Raw genomic sequence first — 26,405 nt, 5'->3', positions numbered from 1 at the left:
AGTTTCATGCTGGTCGTCAACTTGAGTCTAAAGGCTACGGGATTAACCTGCTGTGTCACCTCAAAAGGTCCCAGCCGCCTTGGCCGCAACTTCTTGCAACCCCCCTTGAACGGTAACCCTTGGGTTGACAACCACACCCGGTCCCCTACCCGTATGGTTTCTCCTTCCCTACGGTGTTTGTCGGCCTGCCTCTTATACACTTCCTTGGCCCGTTCCAAGTTCATCTTAAGTTGTTGGTGTAAGGCCTCCATTTCTTGCACAAACTGCTCCGCTGCTGGTACACTCCACCTCTCCTCCCCTCCCCCTGGGAAGGCCCTGGGGTGACACCCATGATTGGCCATGAACGGGCTCATTCCCGTGGACACATGTTCCACGTTATTGTACGCAAATTCGGCCAACGCTAGTTTCTCCACCCAATCGTTCTGTCTCTCGCTGACATAGCAGCGTAGGTATTGTTGGAGTATACTGTTCGCTCTTTCCGCTTGCCCGTTGGTCTCCGGGTGTCTGGCCGTTGAGAAGCTTACCTCGACTTGCAGCAAGCTCATGAGCTTCCTCCAGAACCTGGAAGTAAATTGCTTCCCTCGGTCGGACAAAACCCTCAAGGGGGCGCCATGCAGCCTGAAGATGTGCTCCACAAACAGCCTGGCAGTTTCCTCTGCTGTCACCGCATGTGAGCAAGCGATAAAGTGGCACATTTTTGTTAACAGGTCGACAACCACCATGACGGCTGTTTTACCCCTTGACTTGGGCAAATCAGTCATAAAATCTATGGATACCACCTCCCATGGCCTTCCCGGTGTGGGTAAGGGTTCTAGTAACCCCGCGGGCGCCGCCCTCTCCCCCTTTGCTCGCTGGCAGCAGTCGCACCCTCGTACGTACTCCCGTACATCTTCCCTCACCCTTGGCCACCAGAACTACCTGGTGACCAGCAACATGGTTTTGTGTTGACCAAAATGCCCCGCCGTCGGGTTATCATGGAGCTGTTTGAGTACCCTTCTCCTCAAGTCATCCCCTGGTACGTACAGTGCTCCCCTGTAATACAGTACCCCTTCTTTCTCCTCAAAACCCCCATGGTTTTCCCCCTTGCTCCTGAGTTCCCCGATAGAAGTTCCCAAACCCCAGGAACCTCTGCACGTCCTTCCGGGTCTTGGGGGTCTTCCATTCCAGCACCGCCTGCACCTTGCCTGGATCCATAGCTAGGCCCTTGTCTGACAACCTGTATCCCAGGAACTCGACCTCTTGGGCGTGGAATTGGCACTTCTCCAGTTTGACCCACAACTGATGTTCCTGTAGCCTCTTTAGCACTTCCCAGACGTCTCTGACATGCTGCTCCTCGTTGTCCGAATAGATTAACACGTCATCTAAAAAGGCCACGCAATTCTTGTACAGCAGGGATCCCAACACGTGGTGCATGAAAGATTGAAAACAGGCGGAGCCTGATTGTAATCCAAAAGGCATAACGAGGTATTCAAAGGCCCCCAGAGGGGTGAACATGGTGGTTTTCCATTCATCCCCCTCCCTCATCCTAATCAAATTGTATGCACCCCAAAGGTCCAGCTTAGTAAAAATTTTCCCCTTCCTCACCCTGGTTAAAATATCGTCAATCCTGGGCATTGGGAAGGTCACTGGTTCCGATACAAGGTTCAAGGCCCTAAAATCTACGACCAATCTGGGCTGTTTGGTGTCTTTTTTGTCCACAAAGAACACCGGACTGCCTCCCACCGCCCTTGATTCTCTTATGAAACCTCTTTTCAGGTTCTTGTCAATAAACTCCCACAACTCCTGCATCTCCCTGTCCGACATGGCATACAGTTTACCCACTGGTAGCTGAGCCCCTGGGAGTAGGTTGATTTGACAGTCGAAGGGTCTATGGGGGGGTAGTTTATCCGCTTCCTTGTCGCTGAAGACATCCTGCAGGTCCGCGTATTGTGGCGGTACCTTCCCCCTTTCCCCCACCGCCATCCCTGCCACCCTGGCTACAGCCATCCTAGGGGTTTCCCCCCCGTGACAGTGTTCCAAGCAGTGAGCTGACCCAAAAGAAACTGTCTGCTGGTGCCATGCCACTACTGGATCATGTAGTGCCAACCAGCTCATTCCCAGTATGATGGGTGGTCCTGCCAGTGCGGCTACGTGAAAGGCAATGGTCTCTGTGTGCCTGGAAACCCTCATTCTCATGGGGGGAGTCTGGTGCGTCACTTCCCCTCCCAAGAGTTCTCTGCCATCAATGGTTGTTACTTGTAAGGGACAGTCTAGTGGCAGGAGGTACAGCTGGTGCTCCAGGGCGAAATCCTTGCTGAAAAAATTACAGGAACTACCTGAATCCAGCAGTGCCTTAACCTTGATTGGGTGCCCATTGGGGAGTTCTAGCACCACCTCTATGGCTATGGCTGCTTGGGGGGGGTCTGGCTTGGGCACTTTTACTGGTTGCTGGCCTGGCTGCTGTGCCCGCTGATCGGCAGCCAAGCGTTGGCTTTTCCCTGCTCCTCCTCTCCCCCCTCCTCACAGCCAGCAGCCCCCACCATTCCTTGCCATGCTTTCCTTTGAGGGCAGACCCTGGCAAAACGTCCTGGCTGTTGGCAGAGGAAACACTTCTTGGCTGTTTTCCCCTCCTTTCCCTCCTTCTTTCGAACTTCGCTGGAGTTTGAAACCCCCCGTGCGCGCGCTCCCCCAATCTCCATTGGTTCCACTGGCTGGGAAGGTTGGTCCGGTATTTCAGGAATGCGGTTGTCATGCCAACGCTCTCCTCTCTCCTCCCACTTCTCTAAAGCGCGCGCTTCTTGACGCGCTCCAATCGCAAGTACAGCCTTAGTCAGCTGATCCAACGATTGAGGGCAGGGCGCGCGGGAGAGTTCGTCCTTCACTGAGGGGGATAAGCCTTCCTCAAACAGCATTTGCACTGGTTCCGAGCCCAGTTCCCACCCAAGTCTATGGATCAGCATAGCAAAACGCGACCAGTACTCTCTAACTGACTGGCCCCCTTGCTTGCACGCCATCAGTTCCCTGCGAACCACACTCTGCTCCACTCCACTTGAGAACATGGCGTCCATGGCGCCAAAAATTTTCCTAAGGTCCTTTAGGGCAGCATTCTGTGTTGCCATTAATGGCCGGATCCATTCCCTGGCAGCGTCTTGAAGATGCCCAATAACATAAGCGACCCTCTCCCCATCCTCCGCAAAGTCGTCATACTGCAGTTCCAGCATGTACTGTACCTCAGTCCTGAATGCATTATAATCCCTGGGGTTTCCCCCAAACTTGTGCACCAGTCCCGGTACCTTCCTTGCGATGGGGGTGGGCTTCCCCTGGGCATCCTGAGTCCTCCTTTCATCTAGCCGCGCCGCTAACAGAGCCACCTGCTGTTCCAAATCTCGGTTTCTCTCCTCCAGATTTGGCGCTGCCGCTGCTCCCTCTCCGGCGCCTGCTCCTCCGGTTTGACTCATGATGCTGCCTGTTTTGTCTTTGTGCACAAGCAACGTCAATGACTGATGGGATTGCTGTAAAGGGAATTGGGGTTGCTTGTGCGTAAAGGGTGCTGCAGCTCTAGGCAACGTTGCCTGGCTAAACCTTTCCATGGCTGTGTCAGTCGCTGGCAGAATCCGTCAGTGGGCATTTTCTGAACTTCTTCCAACATAAAAACTCTTTGACCCCAAGTTTCCTCCTAGCCTCCCTGCGCGGAAGTCTCCTGCGCAGAGTGGGCGTGCCCAACGGGTGGCACTGTGGGTTAAAGCCTCAGTGCCTAGGACTTGCCGATTGAAAGGTCGGAGGTTTGAATCCCCGCGGCGGGGTGCGCTCATGTCGCTCGGTCCCAGCGCCTGCCAACCTAGCAGTTCGAAAGCACCCTCGGGTGCAAGTAGATAAATAGGGACCGCTTACTAGCGGGAAGGTAAACGGCGTTCCGTGTGCTGCGCTGGCTCGCCAGATGCAGCTTGTCACGCTGGCCACGTGACCCGGAAGTGTCTGTGGACAGCGCTGGCTCCCAGCCTTTAGAGTGAGATGAGCGCACAACCCTAGAGTCTGTCAAGACTGGCCCGTACAGGCAGGGGTACCTTTACCTTTTACTGTATTTATTTACCCCCGAATTGAACTATAAAATGAGAATGGTTTGGATTTAATATCCCGCTTTATCACTACCCGAAGGAGTCTAAGAGCGGCTAACATTCTCCTTTCCCTTCCTCCCCCACAACAATACTCTGTGAGGTGAGTGGGGCTGAGAGACTTCAAAGAAGTGTGACTAGTCCAAGGTCACCCAGCAGCTGCATGTGGAGGAGAGGATATGCAAACACAGTTCACCAGATTACAAATCTACCGCTCTTAACCACTACACCCCTAAACATTTTTTAAGGAAAAAAAGCACTGATTATTATTATCATCAGTGCTGTTTTTCTGGGGGGACACAGGGGTGCGTACGCATACCCCTAACATTTTGTAAATCTTTGTACTTTTGTTCACTTACTGTACTTATTTCCCCCCATTTGACCTATAAAATGGTGATTTTCTTGAATCAAAATGAGAGTACCCCTTAACCTTTTCTTAAAGAAGAAAAAAAGCCCTGGTAATAGTAATATCTTAAGGCAGCCCCGTTCAGGGAAGTTTTTAATGACTGATGTTTTAATGTATTTTAAATCTTTGTTGGAAGCCGTCCAGAGTGGCTGGGGAAACCCAGCCAGATGGGTGGGGTATAAATAAATTATTATTATATTATTGTTGCTGAAACAATTTTTTTAAAAAATTCCTTCCAGTAGCACCTTAGAGACCAAGCAAGTTTGTTATTGGTACGAGCTTCCGTATGCATGCACACTTCTTCAGATGCCTATACCTTCAGATACCTATCTGAAGAAGTGTACATGCACACGAAAGCTCATACCAATAACATGTTAGGATATTTCCGTTCCACCTTAAAAGGGAGCAGGCTTTGTGAGTCACAGACTCTGCATATTTCCTGTTCACAGGAAGTTTATGTTTTCTATTGCTTTCGGTTTTCTCTCTCTGTGCCTGAACATGCAAGCAGGCAGTCATGTTTTTTCTTTGTTCTGACCAACGCTGAATAAAGTTGTAAATATGCTCTCCTTAGTGCATCTTTCGCTGTGCATTATCTGCTGATAAGAGCGTGCATCAGCTCTGGAATGTGGCAAGCTATTTCTGGAGCTCGTGTCGCTAATTGCTGATACTGCGTGTCTACGGGAGATCAATGGACGTCTGGAGGCGACGTGGAGTCTTGATGGATGATGTCTCCCTGGCAGTATCCCAAACTTAGCTGGTCTCCAAGGTGCTACTGGAAGGAATTTTATTTTTTTTACTATGGCAGACCCCACATGGCTACCTACCTGTAACTAGTATTATTATTGTTGTTGTTATTGTTATGGTGATGAATTATTATGGGCTGGTCCTAGGGCTGGTTCCTTTGCCAAGCCGCCTCTCGTTTTGAAGAATGAATCAAATAACTGTCCTAATAAGCAAACTCAATGAAACCTATTGCCAAAAAAAGAGAGGAAACGTTCAAAGTCAGTGATTTTCATTTTTATTTCTCCAACACATATCTGGAAACAAAAGCCGTTACAGTGAGTAAGCAGAAAGAAACACAATGGGAGGAAAGACCCATTCTTCCCTCGCCATTTAAAAAACTACACACAGTGGTTAACCTTCCCAGGAAATCATCTTCTGGTGGAAAGCGAAAGCTCAGCTCGACTCCCCAATCTCCAGACCGAAAGCAAAAGCTCGACTCCCCAATCTCTGAACAGAAAGTGAAAGCTTGACTCCCTAGTTTACTCCCAAGTAGATGCATAGCCAGCTGCCACTTCTCCGCCAGCAGTGAAATTCAGAATTCTTTATCGCGAAAAGAAAGCGCTGGGCTCGGGGGCGACTAAATGATTCTCGCCTATTTTATTATCTATATATAGATAATCAATATAATCCAGCCCATAATAAGCCCAAACAAAGAGAACTGGCGCTGCAAAGATTGAAGATTTAACCTCAGGGCTTGGGACCAATGCTTCTTCCAATATTATCTATATATAGATTGATATAATCCAGCCCATATTAAGCCAAAACGAAGAGAACTGCAAAGGTTTAAGCACAGCTCAGGGCTACATACCTGAGGGTCAAATTCGGAATATAAGGAAAGACAGCAATTATTGGCACGGATCCATGTGCGGCACCACCAAAAGCACAGAAAATGTGCCGCTCTGAATCTTTTCGGTGTCAGGCAGGGAAGCGATTTGGAAAGTAACTTTGGATGCAACCCATCGGATGCACGTTTTGCCCTCCGATCAATCATTTTTGTGGGCTTAAAAGCCGGCCAGCGACGCTTCGGATGTGAAAAAGGAGGTTTGCACTCGACCGTGATCTTTCCAAAAAGCTCGTCGAAGTGGAGGCGGAAACCCATACTTAGCTGGAAGAGCTGCATTTGACAGTCAAAACACCAGTGGCCCGGCACATAATTGTTCCATCAACCGCGAAGCGCACATCCGAATGCGCCAGCCTGAGCAAAAACCAACGCTCTTTTATTTCATTTTCAGCATTGGTGGCAGTGCGCAGGCCTGCACCTCTGTACATAATTTGACACTGCCCTGGAAGGACGCGCAGTTTGGCACCGGGTTGCTATTTCCCCCCACTTTACGCCTTAAATTGCGTTTGCTTTTTTGGCGCAATCGACCTGGCATGAATTAAAGCTGAAAAAGCCAAAACTTTAGGTCTTTTGCTTTTTCGGCCCAGTTGACCCGGCATGAATTGAAGCTGAGAAAACCAAATCTTTACGTCTTAAATCGCGTTTGCTTTTTTGACGCAGTCGACCCAGCATGAATTGAAGCCGAAAAAACCAAAACCAAGGGCAGCCCCGGAGAGAAGTCCAACGTTAAGAAAGCAGATGTTGGTTCGAGTGGTTTATAAAACCCGTAAAAGCTTCGCTGCTGCTGGCGCCAAATTTTCCCTCCCACCGTCCTTGGAAGAAGGATGCGGACTTAAAATGCCGTAAAAAGAGAGCCACCGACGGAGCAAGAGGAATTCCTAAAAAGGTTCTCTCGAAAAGCTCCAGATTCGCGTAGGGAGAAGGGGGAAAAAAAGAGATTCGTTCACGGGAAATCGGAATCGACTGCCAATCCCTTTGTGCTTTCCCATGGCAAGAAGATCCGGAAAAGGTGGGGTTCGGGGGGTGTCAGAAATTGCTGGCCTCCCCGTCATGCAAGAGTGAGCCTCCGGTCGCCACACAAATCGCATCCTTGACTCCCGCTTCCCTCTGCTCCGGAAGGAGGTATGTATCCTGAAGGATTCATGTCTCTCGCACAGCTCCGGATCTCGAGGCCGATTCGCTGGGCTTGAGGATGTGGTCTGGTTTGTGGCCGGCGGAGAAGTGGTCCCACATCAGGAGGTAAAGCCGCTCCAGTTCCAGTGTGTACTGCTTGGTGTTGAAGAGGGGGCTGGATATCCTCTGCTTCCACACCTTGCCGCGGATGTTCTTCAGGCTACGGGAGAAAAGCATTTGTTATTAATTATTAATTCATTTATTAATCAACATTTCATTTATTTTCCCGAAAGGAAAAGAAAAAAAGGGGGGATCACAACCAAATTAAATGGTAATTTTGGGTCGACCTCCCTCCACTCCCCCTCTTGGTTCCACGTCCATAAAACCTTATATGTTGTAAAAAGTAAACCTTCCTCCGGTTGTCCATATTAAGATACCAGCAAGGTTGAAGCTTTCTGTAAAACAAGGATTTTACGATTCCAAAAAGGAATCCCCCTCTTGGTTCCATTCCAATATACTTGTCCATAAAACCTTATATCCTTGTTATTGCAAAAAGGAAAGCTTCCCCAGGTTGTCTGTATTCAGAGGGCGCCAGCAAGGTGGAACCTTTCTGTAAAACAAGGATTTTAGGATTCCAAAACGGAATCCCCCTCTCGGTTCCATTCTGATATACTTGCTCACACATGTCCATAAAACTTTATATGTTTATCATTGCAATATAATTTCATAGTTATCGGTTTGTGTATTTCTAATATTAGAACCATATCAGTCATTTTTTATATAACTGTAAAAACGACTCTGAAAATTTATTATTCCGAAAAGGAAACCTTCCTCTGGTTGGCAATATTATTAGGATGCCAGCAAGGCTGAACCTTTCTGTAAAAAGGGATTTTATGATTTAAAAAAGGAATCCACATCTTTGTTCCATTCTAATATACCGTACTTGTTCATGCGCATCCATGCAATCTTATATACTTAACCAATTTTAAATCCTTCTTCATCTTATGGCAAAGTCACACAGCTGCTCAAGGCCCAAGAGCCCTGCTTTTCCTCAGTGCCAACCCTCAACCAAAGGCCTAGGCTGCCCTCCGGTACCCACTTACCTGCGAGTAAACCCCATTCAACACAAAGGAACTTATCTGTCAGTAGATATGTGTATCGTATAGTTAACTGTATAGTGAATTCTCAATGAGTGCCTGTCTTTAGCACCTGCAGAGTAGCAGACATGCTCTTTGCAAAAAGCAGGGCTCTTGGGCCTTTAACAGCTGTACAACAGGCAAACATTCAACAGGTGAAGCATTTCTTAGCAGTGGCTTTCGAGCGCCCTGGAACTCGGGACCTTTCAGCTCCCGGATGCCGCAAACCCGGAAGTGACTGTTCCGCTTTGCGTGTGTTCTTTGGGAACCCGAACATCCGACGGGGCCTCCGATTGGCTGCAGGAGCTTCCTGTAGCCTATCAGAAGCAGTGCTTGGGTTCCAAACGTTTCGAAAGTAAAACAGACTTTCGAAACGGATTCCAAGGTACGACTATGAGGAGAGCTTCGCCGTGAATCTACTCTTTCTAATTTGTGTGATGCCACCCCCCGGCCTCCATAGTGTTCCAAAACCAAGGATGCCAGCAAGGACGAACCTTTCTGTAAAACAGGTACCATTGTTCTCAAACTTAACCCGTTCTGGAAGTCTGTTCCAAAACCAAAGCGTTCCAAAACCAAGGTGCACTTTCCCAAGGAGAGTAATGCAAAACGGATTAATCCGTTCCAGACTTTTGAAAACAACCCCTCAAACAGCCATTGAACATGAATTTTACTCTCTAATGAGACCATCGATCCATAAAATGAAAGCAATTAACTAATGTACCGCAGTCGCACAATCAATCCATCAGTTGCTCAATTGGGCTCCCCACAGTCACAAAAACAAAAGAAAAAGACCCACAAAAATGCAAAAAACCACAGCAAAAACAGACAGACCTCAGTGAAACACTCAAAACGGAAGCGTAACACTAGAAAAAAAAGTGTGGCACTCAAAATGGAATTGCGGCACAAAAAAAGGAAGTGTGGCACTCAAATCAGAAGCATGGCACTCAAATCAGAAGCGTCACACTCAAAATGGAGCACGTTTGGCTACCAGGAAAAGTCTGCCAACCGGAACACTTCCTTCCTGGTTTGCAGTGTTTGGCTTCCGAGTTGTTTGAGTGCCAAGGCGTTTGGGAACCAAGGCGCCACTGTATTCCAGGAAGGTTTTTCTCCAAAGAAATGGGATGCTGAATGCTCCCATTGGGCTTCGTGAGCTGTGCAACCAACGCTGCGGTCTCTCTCACCCCCCAGTTGCGCGTCTACTTACAATTCTGGATCTGTCCCCAGTTTCACGGCGACGTCTTCGTATTCCTGCCGGCTCTTCGCGATGAGCTCAGGGCACCCGAGGCAAGTGAGCTGCGAGGCGGCGACGCGCGAGGCGAGGGTCTCTCCTGCAAAACGGAGGGTGGCAGGTCATACAAAGCTCCGTCGCAAGCATGGTCTGTCCTCATCTTGTTAAGTATGGGTCGGCAAACTAAGTGCCAGGGGCCAGATCCAACCCAATCGCCTTCTCAATCCAGCCCGTGGACATGTGTTTTGACATGAGTAGAATGTGTCTTTTTATTGAAAATGCATCTCTGGGTTATGAGTGGGGCCTGCCTGTTGTTTTGACATGAGTAGAATGTGTGCTTTTATTGAAAACGCACCTCTGGGTGATTTGTGGGGCATAGGAATTCGTTCATTATTTTTTTCAAAATCTAGTCCAGCCCCCGACAAGGTCTGAGGGACGGTGGACCGGCCCCCTGCTGAAAAAGTTTGCAGACCCCTGTTGTAGAGGAACATCTTGGTGGATTAAGGGAACGGCCCAAGTAGAAGGGCCCATCACCCAAACTGGATAACACCCCCCCAGTGTCTTCCTTCCCTCCCACTAGCATAACCACCTGGCTCACAACTGAACTCTTGGGATACACAGGCCAACCTCTCGACCACCCCCCCCCCACCCCCCAGTGGGAATCCCAGGTCCGACTCAACGCAATGTGTCTCGGCACCCAATACCAGAACAATATCCATCATCATCATAATTATACTGACTCGCGCTGCCATCTCACCTGGCATGGTCACCATGGGGGTTCCGGCCCAGAGCACATCCATCCCGGTGGTGTGCCCATTGCAAAGGGGGGTGTCCAGGCAGACATCGGCCAGCTGCCCCCTCCTCACGTGCTCCTCTTTGGGGGCAACGGGAGAGAAGATGATCCGGTTCTGGGGGAGGCCCATGTTCTGCGCGTACTGCTGGATGTTTGGTTCCCCCACAGCCGGGAAACGCAGCAGCCACAGAACGCTGTTTGGGACACGTTTCAGAATCTGCAAATAATAATGATAATAATCATTTTATTATTTCTACCCTGCCCATCTGGCTGGGTTTCCCCAGCCACTCTGGGCGGCTTCCAACAAAAAGTTAGAAATACATTAAAACATCAGTCAGTCAAAACTTCCCGAAACAGGGCTGCCTTCAGATGTCTCCTGAAAGTCTGATAGTTGTTTATTTCCTTGGCATCTGATGGGAGAGGGAGCCACCACTGAGAAGACCCTCTGCCTGGTTCCCTGTAGCTTCACATCTCGTATAATAATAATAATAATAATAATAATAATAATAATAATAATAATTTATTATTTATACCCCGCCCATCTGGCTGGGCCTCCCCAGCCACTCTGGGCGGCTTCCATAAAAACCAAAAATACACTAAAATATTACACGTTAAAAACTTCCCTTAAGATGTCTTCTGAATGTCAGGTAATTGTTTATCGCTTTGACATCTCGTGGGAGGGCGTTCCACAGGGCGGGCGCCACTACCGAGAAGGCCCTCTGCCTGGTTCCCTGTAGCTTTGCTTCTCGCAATGAGGGAACCGCCAGAAGGCCCTCGGCGCTGGACCTCAGTGTCCGGGCAGAACGATGGGGGTGGAGACGCTCCTTCAGGTATACTGGGCCGAGGCTGTTTAGGGCTTTAAAGGTCAGCACCAACACTTTGAATTGTGCTCAGAAACGTACTGGGAGCCAATGTAGGTCTTTCAAGACCAGTGTTATATGGTCTCGGCGGCCGCCCCCAGTCACCAGTCTAGCTGCTGCATTCTGGATTAGTTGTAGTTTCCGAGTCACCTTCAAAGGTAGCCCCACGTAGAGCGCATTGCAGTAGTCCAAGCGGGAGATAACCAGAGCATGCACCACTCTGGCGAGACAGTCCGCAGGCAGATAGGGTCTCAGCCTACGTACCAGATGGAGCTGGTAAACAGCTGCCCTGGACACAGATTTGACCTGTGCCTCCATGGACAGCTGTGAGTCCAAAATGACTCCCAGGCTGCACACCTGGTCCTTCAGGGGCACAGTTACCCCATTCAGGACCAGGGAATCCTCCACACCTGCCCGCCTCCTGTCCCCCCAAAACAGTACTTCTGTCTTGTCAGGATTCAACCTCAATCTGTTAGCCGCCATCCATCCTCCAACTGCCTCCAGACACTCACACAGGACCTTCACCGCCTTCACTGGTTCTGATTTAAAAGAGAGGTAGAGCTGGGTATCATCTGCATACTGATGAACACCCAGCCCAAACCTCCTGATGATCTCTCCCAGCGGCTGCATGTAAATGTTGAAAAGCATGGGGGAGAGGACAGAACCCTGAGGCACCCCACAAATGAGAGCCCAGGGGTCTGAACACTCATCCCCCACCACCACTTTCTGAACACGACCCAGGAGGAAGGAGCGGAACCACTGTATGACAGTGCCCCCAGCTCCCAGCCCCTCAAGACGGTCCAGAAGGATGTTATGGTCGATGGTATCAAACGCCGCTGAGAGATCCAGCAGAACTAGGAAACAGCTCTCACCTTTGTCCCTAGCCCGCCGGAGATCATCAACCAGTGCAACCAAGGCAGTTTCAGTCCCATGATGAGGCCTGAATCCCGACTGGAAGGGAACCAAATGGTCCGCTTCTTCCAGGCGTGCCTGGAGTTGTTCAGCAACCACTCGCTGAATCACCTTGCCCAAGAATGGAAGTTTTGAGACTGGGCGATAGTTGGCATCGTGGCGTGATGAGAGGGTTTCTGATTCAACAGAATGCAATAAAGAAGAGAAGTCGAAATGAGAAAAAGGATAAAATTCTGGAGAAAATAAAAGAAGGAGAGAAGAAACTGAGAGCAAAGCCAAAGTCACAGGAGATTTTGAAAGAAATAAAGCTACTTCAGGTACAATATATGGAATTGATGAACCAGGAAATAGAATGGAAAATTAAACAAATGAGACAGAAGACATTTGAATCAGCAAACAAATGTGGGAAACTATTAGCATGGCAACTGAAAAAAAGACAAAAACTAAATACAATTACAAATCTGGAAGTGGAAGGAAAAGACATACATAACCCAATTGAGATTAGAAATTGCTTCCAGAAATATTTTAAACAACTTTATGCACAAGGGCCACAGAACGAAATGGATACAGACCGATTTTTGAAGACAAATGGATTACAAAAAATTTCACAAGAAAGTAAACTTATGCTGAACTGTAAGATAACCGACCAGGAGATAGAAGGTGCCATTCTAAGTATGCAAGTGGGCAAGTCTCCAGGACCAGACGGGTTGTCTTCCTGCTACTACAGACTGTTGAAAGAGTGGCTATTGCAACCATTGAAGGAAGTTTGTAATGAAATTTTGGAGGGGAAAAGGGCTCCAGAATCGTGGAAAGAGGCCTACATTACACTAATACCAAAAACAGAGACTGAAAAGACTCAACTTAGGAACTACCGTCCCATATCCCTATTAAATGTGGATTACAAAATCTTTGCTGACATATTAGCTAAGAAATTGAAAAAAGTGCTGATTGAGGAGATTCATAAGGACCAGGCGGGCTTTCTCCCGGGTAGACATCTGTCGGACAATTTAAGGAACATAATTGACATTTTGGAGAAGTTAGAAGTGAATATAAACACTAAGGCTGTTTTGATATTTGTGGACGCGGAGAAAGCCTTTGACAACATTTCTTGGAGCTTTATGAAAAAGAACCTACAGAGTATGGGGGTAGGCCATGGTTTTGAGAATGGTATTGGTGCAATATATTCAGAACAAACGGCTAAACTAATTGTAAATAATGTGGTTACAGAACAGTTTAAGATAGAAAAAGGGACACGACAGGGATGCCCAATCTCCCCTCTGCTTTTTATTTCGGTCCTGGAGGTTTTGCTGAACATGATTAGAAGGGACCGGATGGTTAAAGGTATACAGGTCGGAGCCAAACAGTTTAAATTAAGAGCGTTTGCAGATGATCTAGTCTTGACACTACAGGAGCCAGAATCTAGTACTAAAAGAGTTTTAGAACTAATTCAAGAATTTGGTCAGGTGGCAGGATTTAAATTGAACAAGTTAAAAACCAAAGTTCTTGAGAAAAATTTAACACCGATAGAGAGAGAAAAGTTCCAAAATGAAACAGGCCTGACTGTGGTTAAGAAAGTGAAATATTTGGGGATTAATATGACAGCTAAAAATGGGAATTTGTTCAAAGACAATTATGAAAAATGTTGGGCTGAAGTGAAAAAAGATTTAGAAATTTGGTCAAATTTGAAGCTTTCCTTGTTGGGTCGAATTGCAGCTATAAAGATGAATGTATTGCCTAAGATGTTGTTTTTGTTTCAAACTTTGCAAATTTTGGACAAAATGGATTGTTTCAAGAAGTGGCAGAAAGACATTTCTAAATTTGTCTGGCAGGGCAAGAAGCCTAGAATAAAATTTAAGATATTAACTGATGTAAAGGAAAGAGGTGGATTTGCCCTGCCAGACCTGAAACTTTACTATGAATCAGCAGCATTTTGCTGGTTGAAAGACTGGCTGCTTCTTGAGAACACAGACATTTTGGATCTTGAAGGTTTTAACAATGTTTTTGGGTGGCATGCATATTTGTGGTACGACAAGGTGAAAGCACATAAAGCTTTTAAAAACCATATTGTCAGGAGAGCACTGTTTAATGTTTGGACTAGATATAAAGATCTATTGGAAAATAAAACTCCAAGGTGGTTGTCACCAATGGAGGCTAAGGCTCAGAGAAAACTTAATATGGAGGCCAAATGGCCAAAATACTGGGAAATTTTGGAACTATAAGGGGACAGACTGAAATTGCAGAGTTTTGAGAAACTGAAAGATAAAGTGTGAGATTGGCTTCATTATTACCAAATAATGGAGGTTTATAATTTGGACAAGAAAGTTGGTTTCCAGGTGGAAAAATCTAAATTGGAAACAGAATTGCTAGAATCCAAAACTAAGACTTTGTCAAAAATGTATAACTTGCTGCTGAAATGGAATACTCAGGATGAGACGGTTAAATCTGTAATGATTAAATGGGCACAAGACGTTGGACATAATATTATGTTTGCTGACTGGGAACAGTTGTGGACCACCGGGATTAAATTTACGGCATGTAATGCCTTAAGAGAGAATATTATGAAAATGATATACAGGTGGTACATGACCCCAGTCAAGCTTGCAAAAACCTATCATTTGCCCGACAACAAATGTTGGAAATGTAAGGAAAATGAAGGTACATTCTTCACCTTTGGTGGACGTGTCCCAGGATTAAGGCTTTCTGGGAAATGATATATAACGAATTGAAAAAGGTATTTAAATATACCTTCTTGAAGAAACCAGAGGCCTTTCTCTTGGGCATGGTTGGCCAAGTGGTGCCAAAGAAGGACAGAACTTTTTTTATGTATGCTACAACAGCAGCAAGAATACTCATCGCAAAGTATTGGAAGACGCAAGATCTACCCACTCTGGAAGAATGGCAGATGAAACTGATTGACTGTATGGGACTGGCAGAATTGACGAGCAGAATCCGTGACCAGGGAGAAGAGTCGGCTGAAGAAGATTGGAAAAAATTCAAGGACAATTTACAGAAATACTGTAAAATTAAAGAAAGTTAGATGGTGCTGGATTGAAATTGAGAGGTTTCTAGCTGTAATGATATAAAATAACATAGATGGGGGGAAAAAGGGTTTGAAAAATAAGGTAATGTTGCAAGCTGTAATGCTTTAAATGAAGGATTTGCTGAACAAATAACCTTAATTAGGATACAAGAAGGAGAAGTATGAGGAGGTCTGAGAAATTTGTTATTTAAAAGTATGGTTTATGAATTTTATGCCTTTTTTTGAGTGTTTTTGTTTGTTCTGTTTTTGTTTGTTTAAAAAATTGGAAAATTCAATAAATATTTGTCAGGGAACTGCCATCTGAGGAGCAGGAGGTGAAAGGGCTCACAGAGGGTGAGAGAGACCATTCAGCTGAGGAGGGAACCAGCAGGGGGAGAAGTGGAGTTCCAAGGGAAAGTGAGTCGGAGGGAGGGCTCAGAGACACTTCAAGCGAGAACAGTGGAGAGGTTTCAGGACCTCCCATAGGGACACCTACTCCTCGCCGGAAACTGTCACGCCGAGAGTCCAGAAGACGCGTTTCCGTTAAGGAGCTTTTATGCTGGAAGAAGTTCCGTAAACGCCCACTGTCCGATTCTACGAGCGACTGATGGAGCCATGCTTAAGGAGCTCCGTCACAGACAGAGGTTTGTGGACTTAGCCAAACTCTGAGGGACTAGGATTTTACGCACAAGCAGCTCACCATCCCATCACAGCAATCGGACAGTCCCTGAAAGCAGCTTGTGCAGAGAGGCATCATGAGCAACCCAGCCGGAGCCGGGGGAGCAGGAGGAGCTGGAGAGGGTCCAAGCCTGGAAGAAAGGTACAGGGTGTTGGAAGTCCAGCTAGCGCTGCAAACGGCGAGGCTAGAGGAAAGGAGGGCGCAGGATGCAGAAAAGGCAAAAGGCGCTACACTAGCAAGAAAGATGCCAGGATTGGTGCAGAAGTTTGGGGGGGACCCCAGGAACTATCAAGCCTTTAGGACAGAGATGCAGTATGCTCTCGAGCTGCAGTTTGATGACTTTCCCGACGAGGCATCGCGAGTGGCGTTTGTGGTTGGCCATCTCGAAGGGGGGGGCGAGAGACTGGGTTAGACCCCTGATGGCAGGGAATAGTGAAATGCTGAAGGACACGAGGAAGTTTTTTCGCGCCATGGATTTGATGTTTTCCAGCGAGATTGAACAGGGGCTGGTGCGCAGACAATTGATGGCTTGTAAACATGGGGGCCGATCGGTTCGTGAGTACTGGACTGAGTTTACAATGCTGATACATAAATTGGGGTGGGACCTATCGGCGGAACCCATTCAAATGCTTTTTGAAGAGGGGCTTTCTTCGGCGGTGAAAGACGAACTTTCCCGGGCGCCCAGGGCGGAGTCTATGGACCAGCTGACCAAATCAGCGCTGACCATTGGAGCGCGCCAGGAGGCAAGAGCCTTGGAGAAGCGGGAAGGGAAAGGAGAGCGTTGGAGGGATTTCCGCATTCCAGAGATTCCGGAGCCAAATTTCCCGCCAGGAGAGCCGATGGAAATTGGAACAGCGCGCACGCGCGCAGTTTCAAATCCCAGTGAAGGGAGGAAGAAGGAGGGGAAGAGCACCAAGAAATGTTATCTCTGCCAGCAGCCAGGTCACTTTGCCAGAGTCTGCCCGCAAAGAAAGGAATGGCAAGGGATGGCGGGAGCTGTTGGGGGAAAGGAGGAGGGAGTCCAGGTGCCAGTAAAAGCCAACGCCTGGTTGCCACCGTCAGGGCACAGCAGCCAGGCCAAGGAGCAGTAAAAGTGCCCACTCCGGAACCTCCAAGACCAGCCCTTGTAATAGAGGTGTTGCTAGAGCTGGCAAACGGATACCCACTAAAGACAAAGGCGCTGTTGGACTCAGGCAGCTCCTGTAATTTTATGAGTAAGGAGTTTGCAGCTGAACACCAGATACAGATACTCCCTTTAAGCAACCCCCTGCAGGTGACCACGATCGATGGGAGGGAGCTGTTGGGAGGAGAAGTTAGCCTACAGACCGTCCCAATGGTTTTGAGGGTGGCCAGGCACACCGAAAGGATAGCGTTCAATGTGGCCACCCTGGGAGGGGCTCCCGTTATTTTGGGAATGAGCTGGCTAGCGTTGCATGATCCGCTAGTGGGCTGGCATCAGAGAGTGGTCTCCTTTGGGTCAGCACATTGCCTGGAACACTGCAGAGAGGGGAAGGTGCCGGAAGGGGCAAAAGCCTTTCTAGCAGGGACGGAAGTGGCGGACAAAGGGAAGGTGCCCAAACAATACGCTGACCTGAGCAAGGTCTTCAGCGAAAGGGAAGCAGATAAACTACCACCGCATAGAGCCTTTGACTGCCAAATTAACCTGGTCCCTGGAGCCCAGCTCCCCGTGGGCAAGCTGTACGCCATGTCAGACAGGGAAATGCAGGAGTTAAGGGAGTTTATTGATAAAAACCTGAAGAGGGGCTTCATCAGAGAGTCCAGAGCGGTGGGGGGGAGCCCAGTGTTTTTTGTGGACAAAAAAAACACGGATAAACCCAGGCTTGTAGTGGACTACCGGGCCCTAAATGCAGTGTCAGAACCAGTGACTTTCCCCATACCCAGAATTGATGACATTTTGACCAGGGTGAGGAAGGGAAAGATATTCACGAAACTGGACCTGAGAGGGGCATACAACCTGATACGAATAAGGAAAGGGGATGAATGGAAAACCACCATGTTCACCCCTTTGGGGGCTTTTGAATATTTAGTTATGCCCTTCAGATTACAATCAGGCTCAGCATGTTTTCAATCGTTCATGAACCACGTCCTGGGACCTCTGCTCTACAAGAATTGCGTGGCCTTCCTCGATGACATGTTGATATATTCAGAGAATGAGGAGCAGCATGTAAAGGATGTCAGGGAAGTGCTGAGCCAACTGCAAGCAAACCAGCTGTGGGTGAAATTGGAGAAGTGTCAGTTTCACACCAAGGAGGTGGAATTCCTGGGGTACCGCTTATCAGACAAGGGATTAGCCATGGATCCAGGCAAGGTCCAGGCGGTGCTGGAATGGAAGACACCGAAAACGAAAAAGGATGTGCAAAGGTTCTTAGGGTTTGGGAACTTTTACCGTAAATTCATCAAGAACTTTGCCCACTTAACGGCTCCCATCACGGACTGTCTCAGCAGCAAGAGGAAATTCGTTTGGACGGCGGAGGCGGAGCAAGCATTTGAGGAATTGAAAAGGGCATTCGCTTCGGAAGAACAGCTCCTGCACGTGGATTTACAAAAACCCATGAGAGTGGAAACTGATGCCTCAGACCGGGCGGTGGGGGCGGTGCTGCTTCAGCCGGGGAGGAATAAGTCAGAATGGAGACCGTGTGCCTTCTTTTCGCGTAAGCTGAACAAATCCGAGAGGAACTACACCGTATATAACCGAGAACTACTCGCCATTCACGAAGCGTTCCGGAGATGGAGACATTTACTAATTGGCGCACAGCATAAGGTGCAAGTGTGTACGGACCACAAGAATTTGGAGTATTGGAGAACGGCACGAGTGCTCAACCAACGACAAGTGAGGTGGGCCCAGGAGTTCTCCAAATTCCATTTTGAAATTTGCTATGTGCCAGGTCCAGAAAACATCAGAGCGGACGCTCTCTCACGCAAACCTGAATATTTGGAGGGGGAGGGAGCGCCTGAAGAGAGACATATCATCCCAGAGGACCGCTGGGTGTGTGGGGCGGCCTGGGTGGGGCAAAGGGAACTGGTAGAGGGAACGGTAAATGATGAATACGCCCAGAATAAGCTCAGAGGTTTAAGGAGAGAGGGAGAAGACCCCGGAGGTTTTGAAGAAAGAAACGGGGCATTGTATTACAAAGGGGCACTATATATACCCGAAGGGGAATTGAGGGGGAGAGTACTCAAACAGCTGCACGACAACCCCACAGCGGGGCATTTTGGGCAACACAAGACCATGTGGTTGGTGACCAGGGAGTTTTGGTGGCCCAAGGTGAGGGAGGATGTACGGGAGTATGTAAGAGGGTGTGACCAATGCCAGAGAGCCAAAGGAGAAAGGCGGGCGCCAGCGGGGTTATTAGAACCGTTACCCACACCAGAACGACCGTGGGAGGCGGTATCAATAGATTTTATGACTGATCTGCCTAAATCCCAGGGGAAAACCGCCATACTAGTCATAGTAGACCTGTTAACTAAGATGGGTCACTTTGTAGCTTGCTCACATGCAGTCACGGCGGAAGAGACAGCGAAATTGTTTGTAGAACATATTTTTAGGCTGCATGGTGCCCCCTTGAGGGTGGTCTCCGACAGAGGGAAACAGTTCACGTCCAGGTTCTGGAGGAAACTTATGAGCTTGTTGCACGTAGAGGTCAACTTTTCGACTGCCAGGCACCCTGAGAGCAATGGGTAGGCGGAGAGAGCAAACGGTATCCTCCAACAATACCTGAGGTGTTATATCAATGACAGAGAGAACGATTGGGTCGAAAAGTTGGCGCTAGCGGAATTTGCCTACAATAATGCGGAGAATGTGTCCACCGGGATGAGCCCCTTTTTGGCTAATTATGGGTGCCACCCCAGGGCGTTTCCAGGGGGAGGAGGGGAGAGATGGAGTGTCCCGGCCGCCGAACATTTTGTAGAAGAAATGGAAGCGATCCATCGTCAACTCCAACTCAACTTAGAAAGGGCCAAAGAAGAATATAAGAGGCAGGCAGACAAGAGCAGAAGGGAAGGTGAAACCATTAGGGTGGGGAGTCAGGTGTGGCTGTCAACCCAAGGGTTGCCGTTCAAGGGGGGTTGCAAGAAATTGAGACCCAAAAGATTGGGACCATTTGAGGTCATCCAACAGGTCAACCCAGTGGCTTTCAGACTCCGGTTACCGAACCACATGAAACTGCACCCAGTATTCCACAGGTCATTACTGTCACCATATAGGGGGGAAGGTGAAGGGGTATCCACACGGGGGCCAGTCTTAGAAGAAAGGGAAAGCAGCAACCATGTGGCGGAGATCATCGACTCCAGGTGGAAGGGTAATCAGGTGGAGTATTTGGTCGCGTGGGAAGGGGAACCGGAGTCGGAAAACACCTGGGTGACGGCAGAGGAGGTCAGTGACGAGATCTTGATCGAAACGTTCCACCAAAGGTTCCCCAGGAAACCTCAGCCAGTAGCGAGGTTCCGGAGGGAGTACTTTGGCACCACCGACGATGAGGAGGAACTGGAAGGATTCAGGGAATCGGAGTTGGAAGAAGGAACAGACTCCGATGAGGAGGAGTACTTGGAAACCGGAAACAGCAACCGGTGGAGGGAAGTGTTCGAAACTTCGGAAGATGAGGGAGGTTCTTTCAGGGGTTTTGCTCCCTCGCCTCCCGCAGAGGAGGGGAGGGAAGGGGGTGAAGGGGGCCCTGGAGGGGAGGTGGATGTCAGGGAACTGCCATCGGAGGAGCAGGAGGTGAAAGGGCTCACAGAGGCTGAGAGAGAGTATTCAGCTGAGGAGGGAACCAGCAGGGGGAGAGGTGGAGTTCCAAGGGAAAGTGAGTCGGAGGGAGGGCTCAGAGACACTTCCAGCGAAAATAGTGGGGAGGTTTCAGGACCTCCCATAGGGACACCTACTCCTCGCCGGAAACTGTCACGCCGAGAGTCCAGAAGACGCGTTTCCGTTAAGGAGCTTTTATGCTGGAAGAAGTTCCGTAAACGCCCACTGTCCGATTCTACGAGCGACTGATGGAGCCATGCTTAAGGAGCTCCGTCACAGACAGAGGTTTGTGGACTTAGCCAAACTCTGAGGGACTAGGATTTTACGCACAAGCAGCTCACCATCCCATCACAATATTCTTTAAAATATATATATATATATATATAAATTGGGCCAAACTCATTCAGGGACAGCCCCACGGAGGCCATGCTTTCTACGAAATCCTGAGCGGCCCCTTGGAAAGAGGGCCAGATTTGATAAAGTGAACATGCATAAGGGCCAACCAAAGTTGTTGACCTTTTTTTAGGATTGAAGTTGTTGAGCTTTTTATTGGATTGAAGTTGGTTTTTTTGGGATTTTACCCCAGGGGCTGGACCGGCACGATTTAAAGCTTTTTTAAGGATTGGAGTTGGTGAGCTTTTTTACCCCATAATCAGCCACAGGCACCAGATTAAACTGACCGGATTAGGCCCCCGAAGAAGACTTTGGACATGCCTGCCCTAGGACAACCAAGCTAGGCGTCTCCAGGAGAACAGACAGGGAATCCTTGGTGCAGCAGAGAAGAAAGGAATCCTGCACTGCACCTATTGCCCAGCTTCCGGAACACACACTCAGAGGACTGGGTCTTCCCAAGAGGGCGCCCAATAGGTGCAAACCAGCGACTTCCGATTCGCCACAGGGAGCTACTCACGTTGGCCCACATCTGCAGAGTGGCTGGGTCGATCTTGTAAAGCTGGTTGAAGTTGCAGTAGACCACAGAGTCCTCCGGCAGCCCATACTGGGAGCGGGTGGTGACGATGATGGTTCGTGGGACCTCCTCGCCAGTCGCCGCCTTGTTGTTGATCTGAAGGAGAAGACGGAGAGGGAAGATCGGAAGGAAGCTCAAGGGGCAGAACTTCGACTCAGTGCTATGTAGTGTCAGATCAGAAGGTTGGCAAAGCAACCAACCTTCAACTTTTGCCTTAGAACAGCAACTTTTGCCTTAGAACAGGCTTCCTCAACCTCGGCCCTCCAGATGTTTTGGGTCTACAATTCCCATCATCCCTAGTTAACAGGGCCAGTGGTCAGGGATGATGAGAATTGTAGTCTCAAAACATCGGGAGGGCTGAGGTTGAGGAAACCTGCCTTAGAATGACTGGACAAGAACCCAATAAACAGGCAAGAGCTTTTCTTTATTGACCATATTAACCAGGGGTCAGCAAACTGTTTCACCAGGGGGCAGTCCACTGTCCCTCAGACCTTGTGAGGGGTCGGACTAGATTTTGAAGAGAGAAAAAATGAACGAATTCCTATGCCCCACAAATAACACAGAGATGCATTTTCAATAAAAGGGCACACATTCTACTAATGTCAAAACACCAGGCAGGCCCCACGCTGCTCGTGCATGTGCAGACACTCAAAATGACATCACACGCATGCATGGAAGCGGCAAATTGCGGCCCGCGCACATGCTCAGTCATGGGCTGCGTTCTGCTCTGGATGTGAACGGGGCTATGGAACAGATCCCGTTCGCATCCAGAGGAACCACTGTAGTAATAATAGTAATAATATTTTACTATTTCTACCCCGCCTTAATAGTAGTAGTAATAGTAGTAGTAGTAATTTATTATTATTTCTACCCTGCCCATTTGGCTGGGTTTCCCCAGCCACTGGGCGATTCTCAACTGAACACTGAAAACAGAATAAAACATCAAACATGAAAAACGTCAGACGTCTTCTAAAAGTCAGACAGTTGCTTATTTCCTTGACATCTGACGGGAGGGCGTTCCACGGGGCAGGCGCCACCACTGAGAAGGCTGGTATACTTTACACCTGACTTTATTCTGTGCTGTTTCTGTTACGAAAAAGGAGCAATGCAGAAGCAAGCACCAGGTGGCTGGAATGGTAAACAGGATGTGGATGTTACAGGATTGTACCGTGGGAACCAGGGACAGTCTATTCACTGCTCTGAGCGCCGGATGTTAGCTCAGAGTGACACATGACCCTGTACTGGAAGTACATGGGTGGAGTTTATTCTCTCTCTGCAGTTGGGAATCAGAGTGTGCAGACATGTTTCTCTGTACTGCTGAAAGACAGAAATAAAGACATGTAGATACATTTCTGTCTGTCTCATTCCCCCCCCTGGAGATGGGAGGGGGAGGAGTGGTGTGTTCTTTTCACGTTTGAAAAGGATCGCCGAAGAGACCTCCTTTGATCTTGCCGGCAGTCGCTGGCAGGGGAGGTCAACAAGGATTCAAGCCGGGCACCTGGAGGGTGGCCAAATTCCTAAGAGCTGGAGGCTCTGCTCGCTTGAATTACGACATCTGGTAGCAGACCGATGGATATCTGATCTATGAGAATCTGCATGAGAGGTGAGAGGTCGATGAATCGTTGCCATCCTCTGCACCTAAGGAGATAAAGAAAAGCGTCTGCCTGCAGCCAGAAGCTGAGCAGACAAGCTGGACACCGAGAGGAGTGTGTTTCAAGGCAACGGAGCCAGAAAAGGTATGCTGCATTTTGGGCTAGAGAGAAAAGTGAACGCAGAAAGGTTTAATTCTCTGGTTCACAAGAAAGAGCTGCATTTTAAGAAAAACAGCTCTGAAAGGGCAAGCTGGCATACCAGGAATTCCTGTGGTTAGATAAGGAATTCCATCCTGAGCAGGTTGCTAGGCAACGTCTGCCAGCACTTGTGAAGTTAAAGAATGGCTAAAAAGAGCCTGGGAAATCGAAAGTGTATCTGCGCAGCTGTGCAAGGGTTTTGAAAACAAACAGCCCAAAGGTTTGCCTGCCAGTGAAGTAGTAAACAGAGACTTTTGGAGTATACTGGCGTGAAAGTGAAAGCTGGCTTGAGAAAACTGACCCTTGGATTCAGCATGGATTCCAAGAAGACGGGAGGTTTGCCCTATCCCCCTCCCCTGACAAATGACAATTATTCATCTTGGTCTATAAAGATGAAGGCCCTGCTGCAGAATCAGAGGGTCTTTGACGTGATTGAGAACCCCATCCCAGCAGCACCAACCCGAGGTTGGGAGTCACAGAATCTGAAAGCCAGAACGGCTATAATTCTGTGTGTGTCAGATGACCAATTGGTGCATATTCAGGGTTTGGAATATGCACGGGAAATTTGGGAAATGCTGCGAAGAACACATCAGAGGGATGCTGGTTCTTCAGCGTTGCTGTATTTTGAGAAGCTGACCAATCTGAGGCTAGCGCCTGATGGAGATGTTCAAGCGCACCTGACGGAGATGAAATATCTGCGCCAGCAGATGGTGGAACGCAATTTCCGTCTGCAGGAGGAAGTGTTTTGCTTCATGATGATCAACAGCCTAAATCGGACTTACAAAACCGTTGCCAGTCAGCTTGGTTCCCTCCCGGCTCAAGATTTGACCGCGGAAAGGGTGTCTGCCGTCGTTCTGAATGAACAGGACAGACTTGCTGCACTGGAAGTAAAGGACAGGGGGAGGGAGGAACGGAGTTCTAATTCCCCCGCAGATGAAGCTACTGGAGAAAAAGCTCTAGCTTTGAACGCTGTCCGATGTTACAATTGTGGACAGGCTGGGCATCTTCAGCGGAACTGCAAGAAGCCACGTCAGCCTAAAGGAGCGAAGGGCCGCTCAGCAAAGCCTGAGGCGTCAGGCAAAGGTCACACCAAGACTTCGGTGAAACCTGGAAAAGCTTTGATGGCGACAGGAACCACGCCAGACGTTGGGAACTCGTTTGTTATTGACACGGGAGCTACAGTTCATATGTCCCCACACAGAGGGCTCTTTTCATCGTTTAAGAAGCAAAGCTTCACTGTGACACAGGCCAACGGTCAGGAGCTGGAAGCGACCGGAAAAGGGACTGTCTATCTTAAGAGTCTGGACTTGACAATAAACAATGTTTACTTGGTTCCTGAATTGAAGTTCAATCTGCTGAGTGTTTCGCAGATTGCAAAGAGAGGACTGAAACTGTCCTACGATGCTGAGAGCTGCAAGATCTACAAAGATGGAGAGTTATTTCTTTCGGCCAAACAGAAGGATGGACTGTATTTGTTGACTTTTGACCAAAGTGATTACATGGAATGTAATTCATCTGTGTCTAACCTAGTTTCTCTTGCAGGTGTGAGCAAGAAGAAGACCGGGGTCAACAGGGCATTTCAGCGGGTGTATGCTGATGTAATTGGTCCTCTAGAACCATCTAGAGGCAATGCAAGATATTATCTTGTGTGTGTGGATCATTTCTCTAACTATGTCTGGGTTTATGTGTTGAGAAAGCCACAGGAAGCCTTGGAGAGGTTTCAGGAGTTTTGTGACAAAGTTAAGAGTATGCATGATGCTAACATTGATTGTCTATTCACAGATGAGAAGCAGATTTTTCTTTTACAGGATTTCCAAAGGTTCCTGCAGAAGAAGGGGATAAGACACAAGATTGCTGTTTCAGCGGAAGCGTGGAACAGGGGTGTCTGTGTACGGGTGAACAGAGAATTGCAAAAGGGGATGGAAGCGCAATTGCTAAGTTCACATCTGCCACATGAGTACTGGGCCGAGTCTCTAATGTCGTTCTGTTATACGAAAATGAGAAAGGTTTCAAAAGAGTTGGGAAGTTCTCCTTTTGAGAGACTGTTCCACAGAAAACCTTCTGTTGCCCATTTCAAGGTTTTTGGGTCTCGTGTGAGAACAGAAGCTCCAGGTGGAGTAAAGAATGCCAGAGGCATTTTTGTGGGGTATGAAAAGGGTCTCTACAGAGTAATTTTGTCTGAATCTGGTCAGGTGATTCTCACAAAATTTCTAGAGAGTGCTCATGAACAGGAGAGAGTGATAGTACACACATTTCCCACTGAGGACGATTCAGATGATGATGATTTTACTGATTACAGCTGTAATGAAAGTGATGACACTGATAGCTCGGAGAGCTCAGTTGTCACAGTCATTGAGAGGAAGTCTCACACAATAGATAGGCCTTCACAACTGAAGGATGAACCACTGTTTACCATTGGAACTAGTTCTCCAAAAAGTCCTGAGACTGGACCAGTGAGCAGAGAGGATCAGCACCTCATACGTAGGTCTGAGAGAGTTACAAAGGGTCAACCACCCAAGAGGTACTCAGAAGAGTTTGCTAACTTAGCTGTTGCATGTGTTGCTGTTATAAACAACCAAGGACAGGTTGGAGCTGTGTCTAAGTCAGAGACAAAGACACAACAGAGAGTTGCTAGCCAAGGTAATGCAGATGCACTCATTCCTTGGAAACCAGACAACCAGAGAGGTACACTGGGGAAACCAGTGGCGGGGAGTTCCAAGGGTGGAACTGAAACAACAGGGGAGTGTTATGTGTATAACAACTGTTTGTTTTCTTCTCTGGATCATGCTTTGCTTGCTGCAACACGCATAGATTCTTTTGGGGGAGGATGTTACGAAAAAGGAGCAATGCAGAAGCAAGCACCAGGTGGCTGGAATGGTAAACAGGATGTGGATGTTACAGGATTGTACCGTGGGAACCAGGGACAGTCTATTCACTGCTCTGAGCGCCGGATGTTAGCTCAGAGTGACACATGACCCTGTACTGGAAGTACATGGGTGGAGTTTATTCTCTCTCTGCAGTTGGG

At 48.3% G+C, this 26,405-nt stretch overlaps 1 protein-coding gene across 3 annotated transcripts in view; it reads right to left on the bottom strand.

The window, feature by feature from the left end:
* Window positions 1-6,122: 6,122 nt before the first annotated feature.
* The window catches only part of LOC128405947 (UDP-N-acetylglucosamine--peptide N-acetylglucosaminyltransferase 110 kDa subunit-like), a 121,306-nt gene continuing 101,023 nt past the window's right edge, over window positions 6,123-26,405 (bottom strand). For all 3 annotated transcript variants that reach the window (XM_053372998.1, XM_053372997.1, XM_053372999.1), the window contains 4 exons: window positions 21,534-21,686; window positions 10,356-10,608; window positions 9,575-9,698; window positions 6,123-7,454 (listed from right to left, as the gene is read on the bottom strand). In XM_053372998.1, the coding sequence (XP_053228973.1) occupies window positions 7,262-7,454; window positions 9,575-9,698; window positions 10,356-10,608; window positions 21,534-21,686 (723 nt within the window). In that variant the 3' untranslated portion in view covers window positions 6,123-7,261. The remainder of the gene's footprint in view (window positions 7,455-9,574; window positions 9,699-10,355; window positions 10,609-21,533; window positions 21,687-26,405) is intronic.

Source organism: Podarcis raffonei, chromosome W (genome assembly GCF_027172205.1).
Source record: "Podarcis raffonei isolate rPodRaf1 chromosome W, rPodRaf1.pri, whole genome shotgun sequence".
Taxonomy (NCBI): domain Eukaryota; kingdom Metazoa; phylum Chordata; class Lepidosauria; order Squamata; family Lacertidae; genus Podarcis; species Podarcis raffonei.
This window is presented reverse-complemented; position numbering and strand designations above follow the sequence as displayed.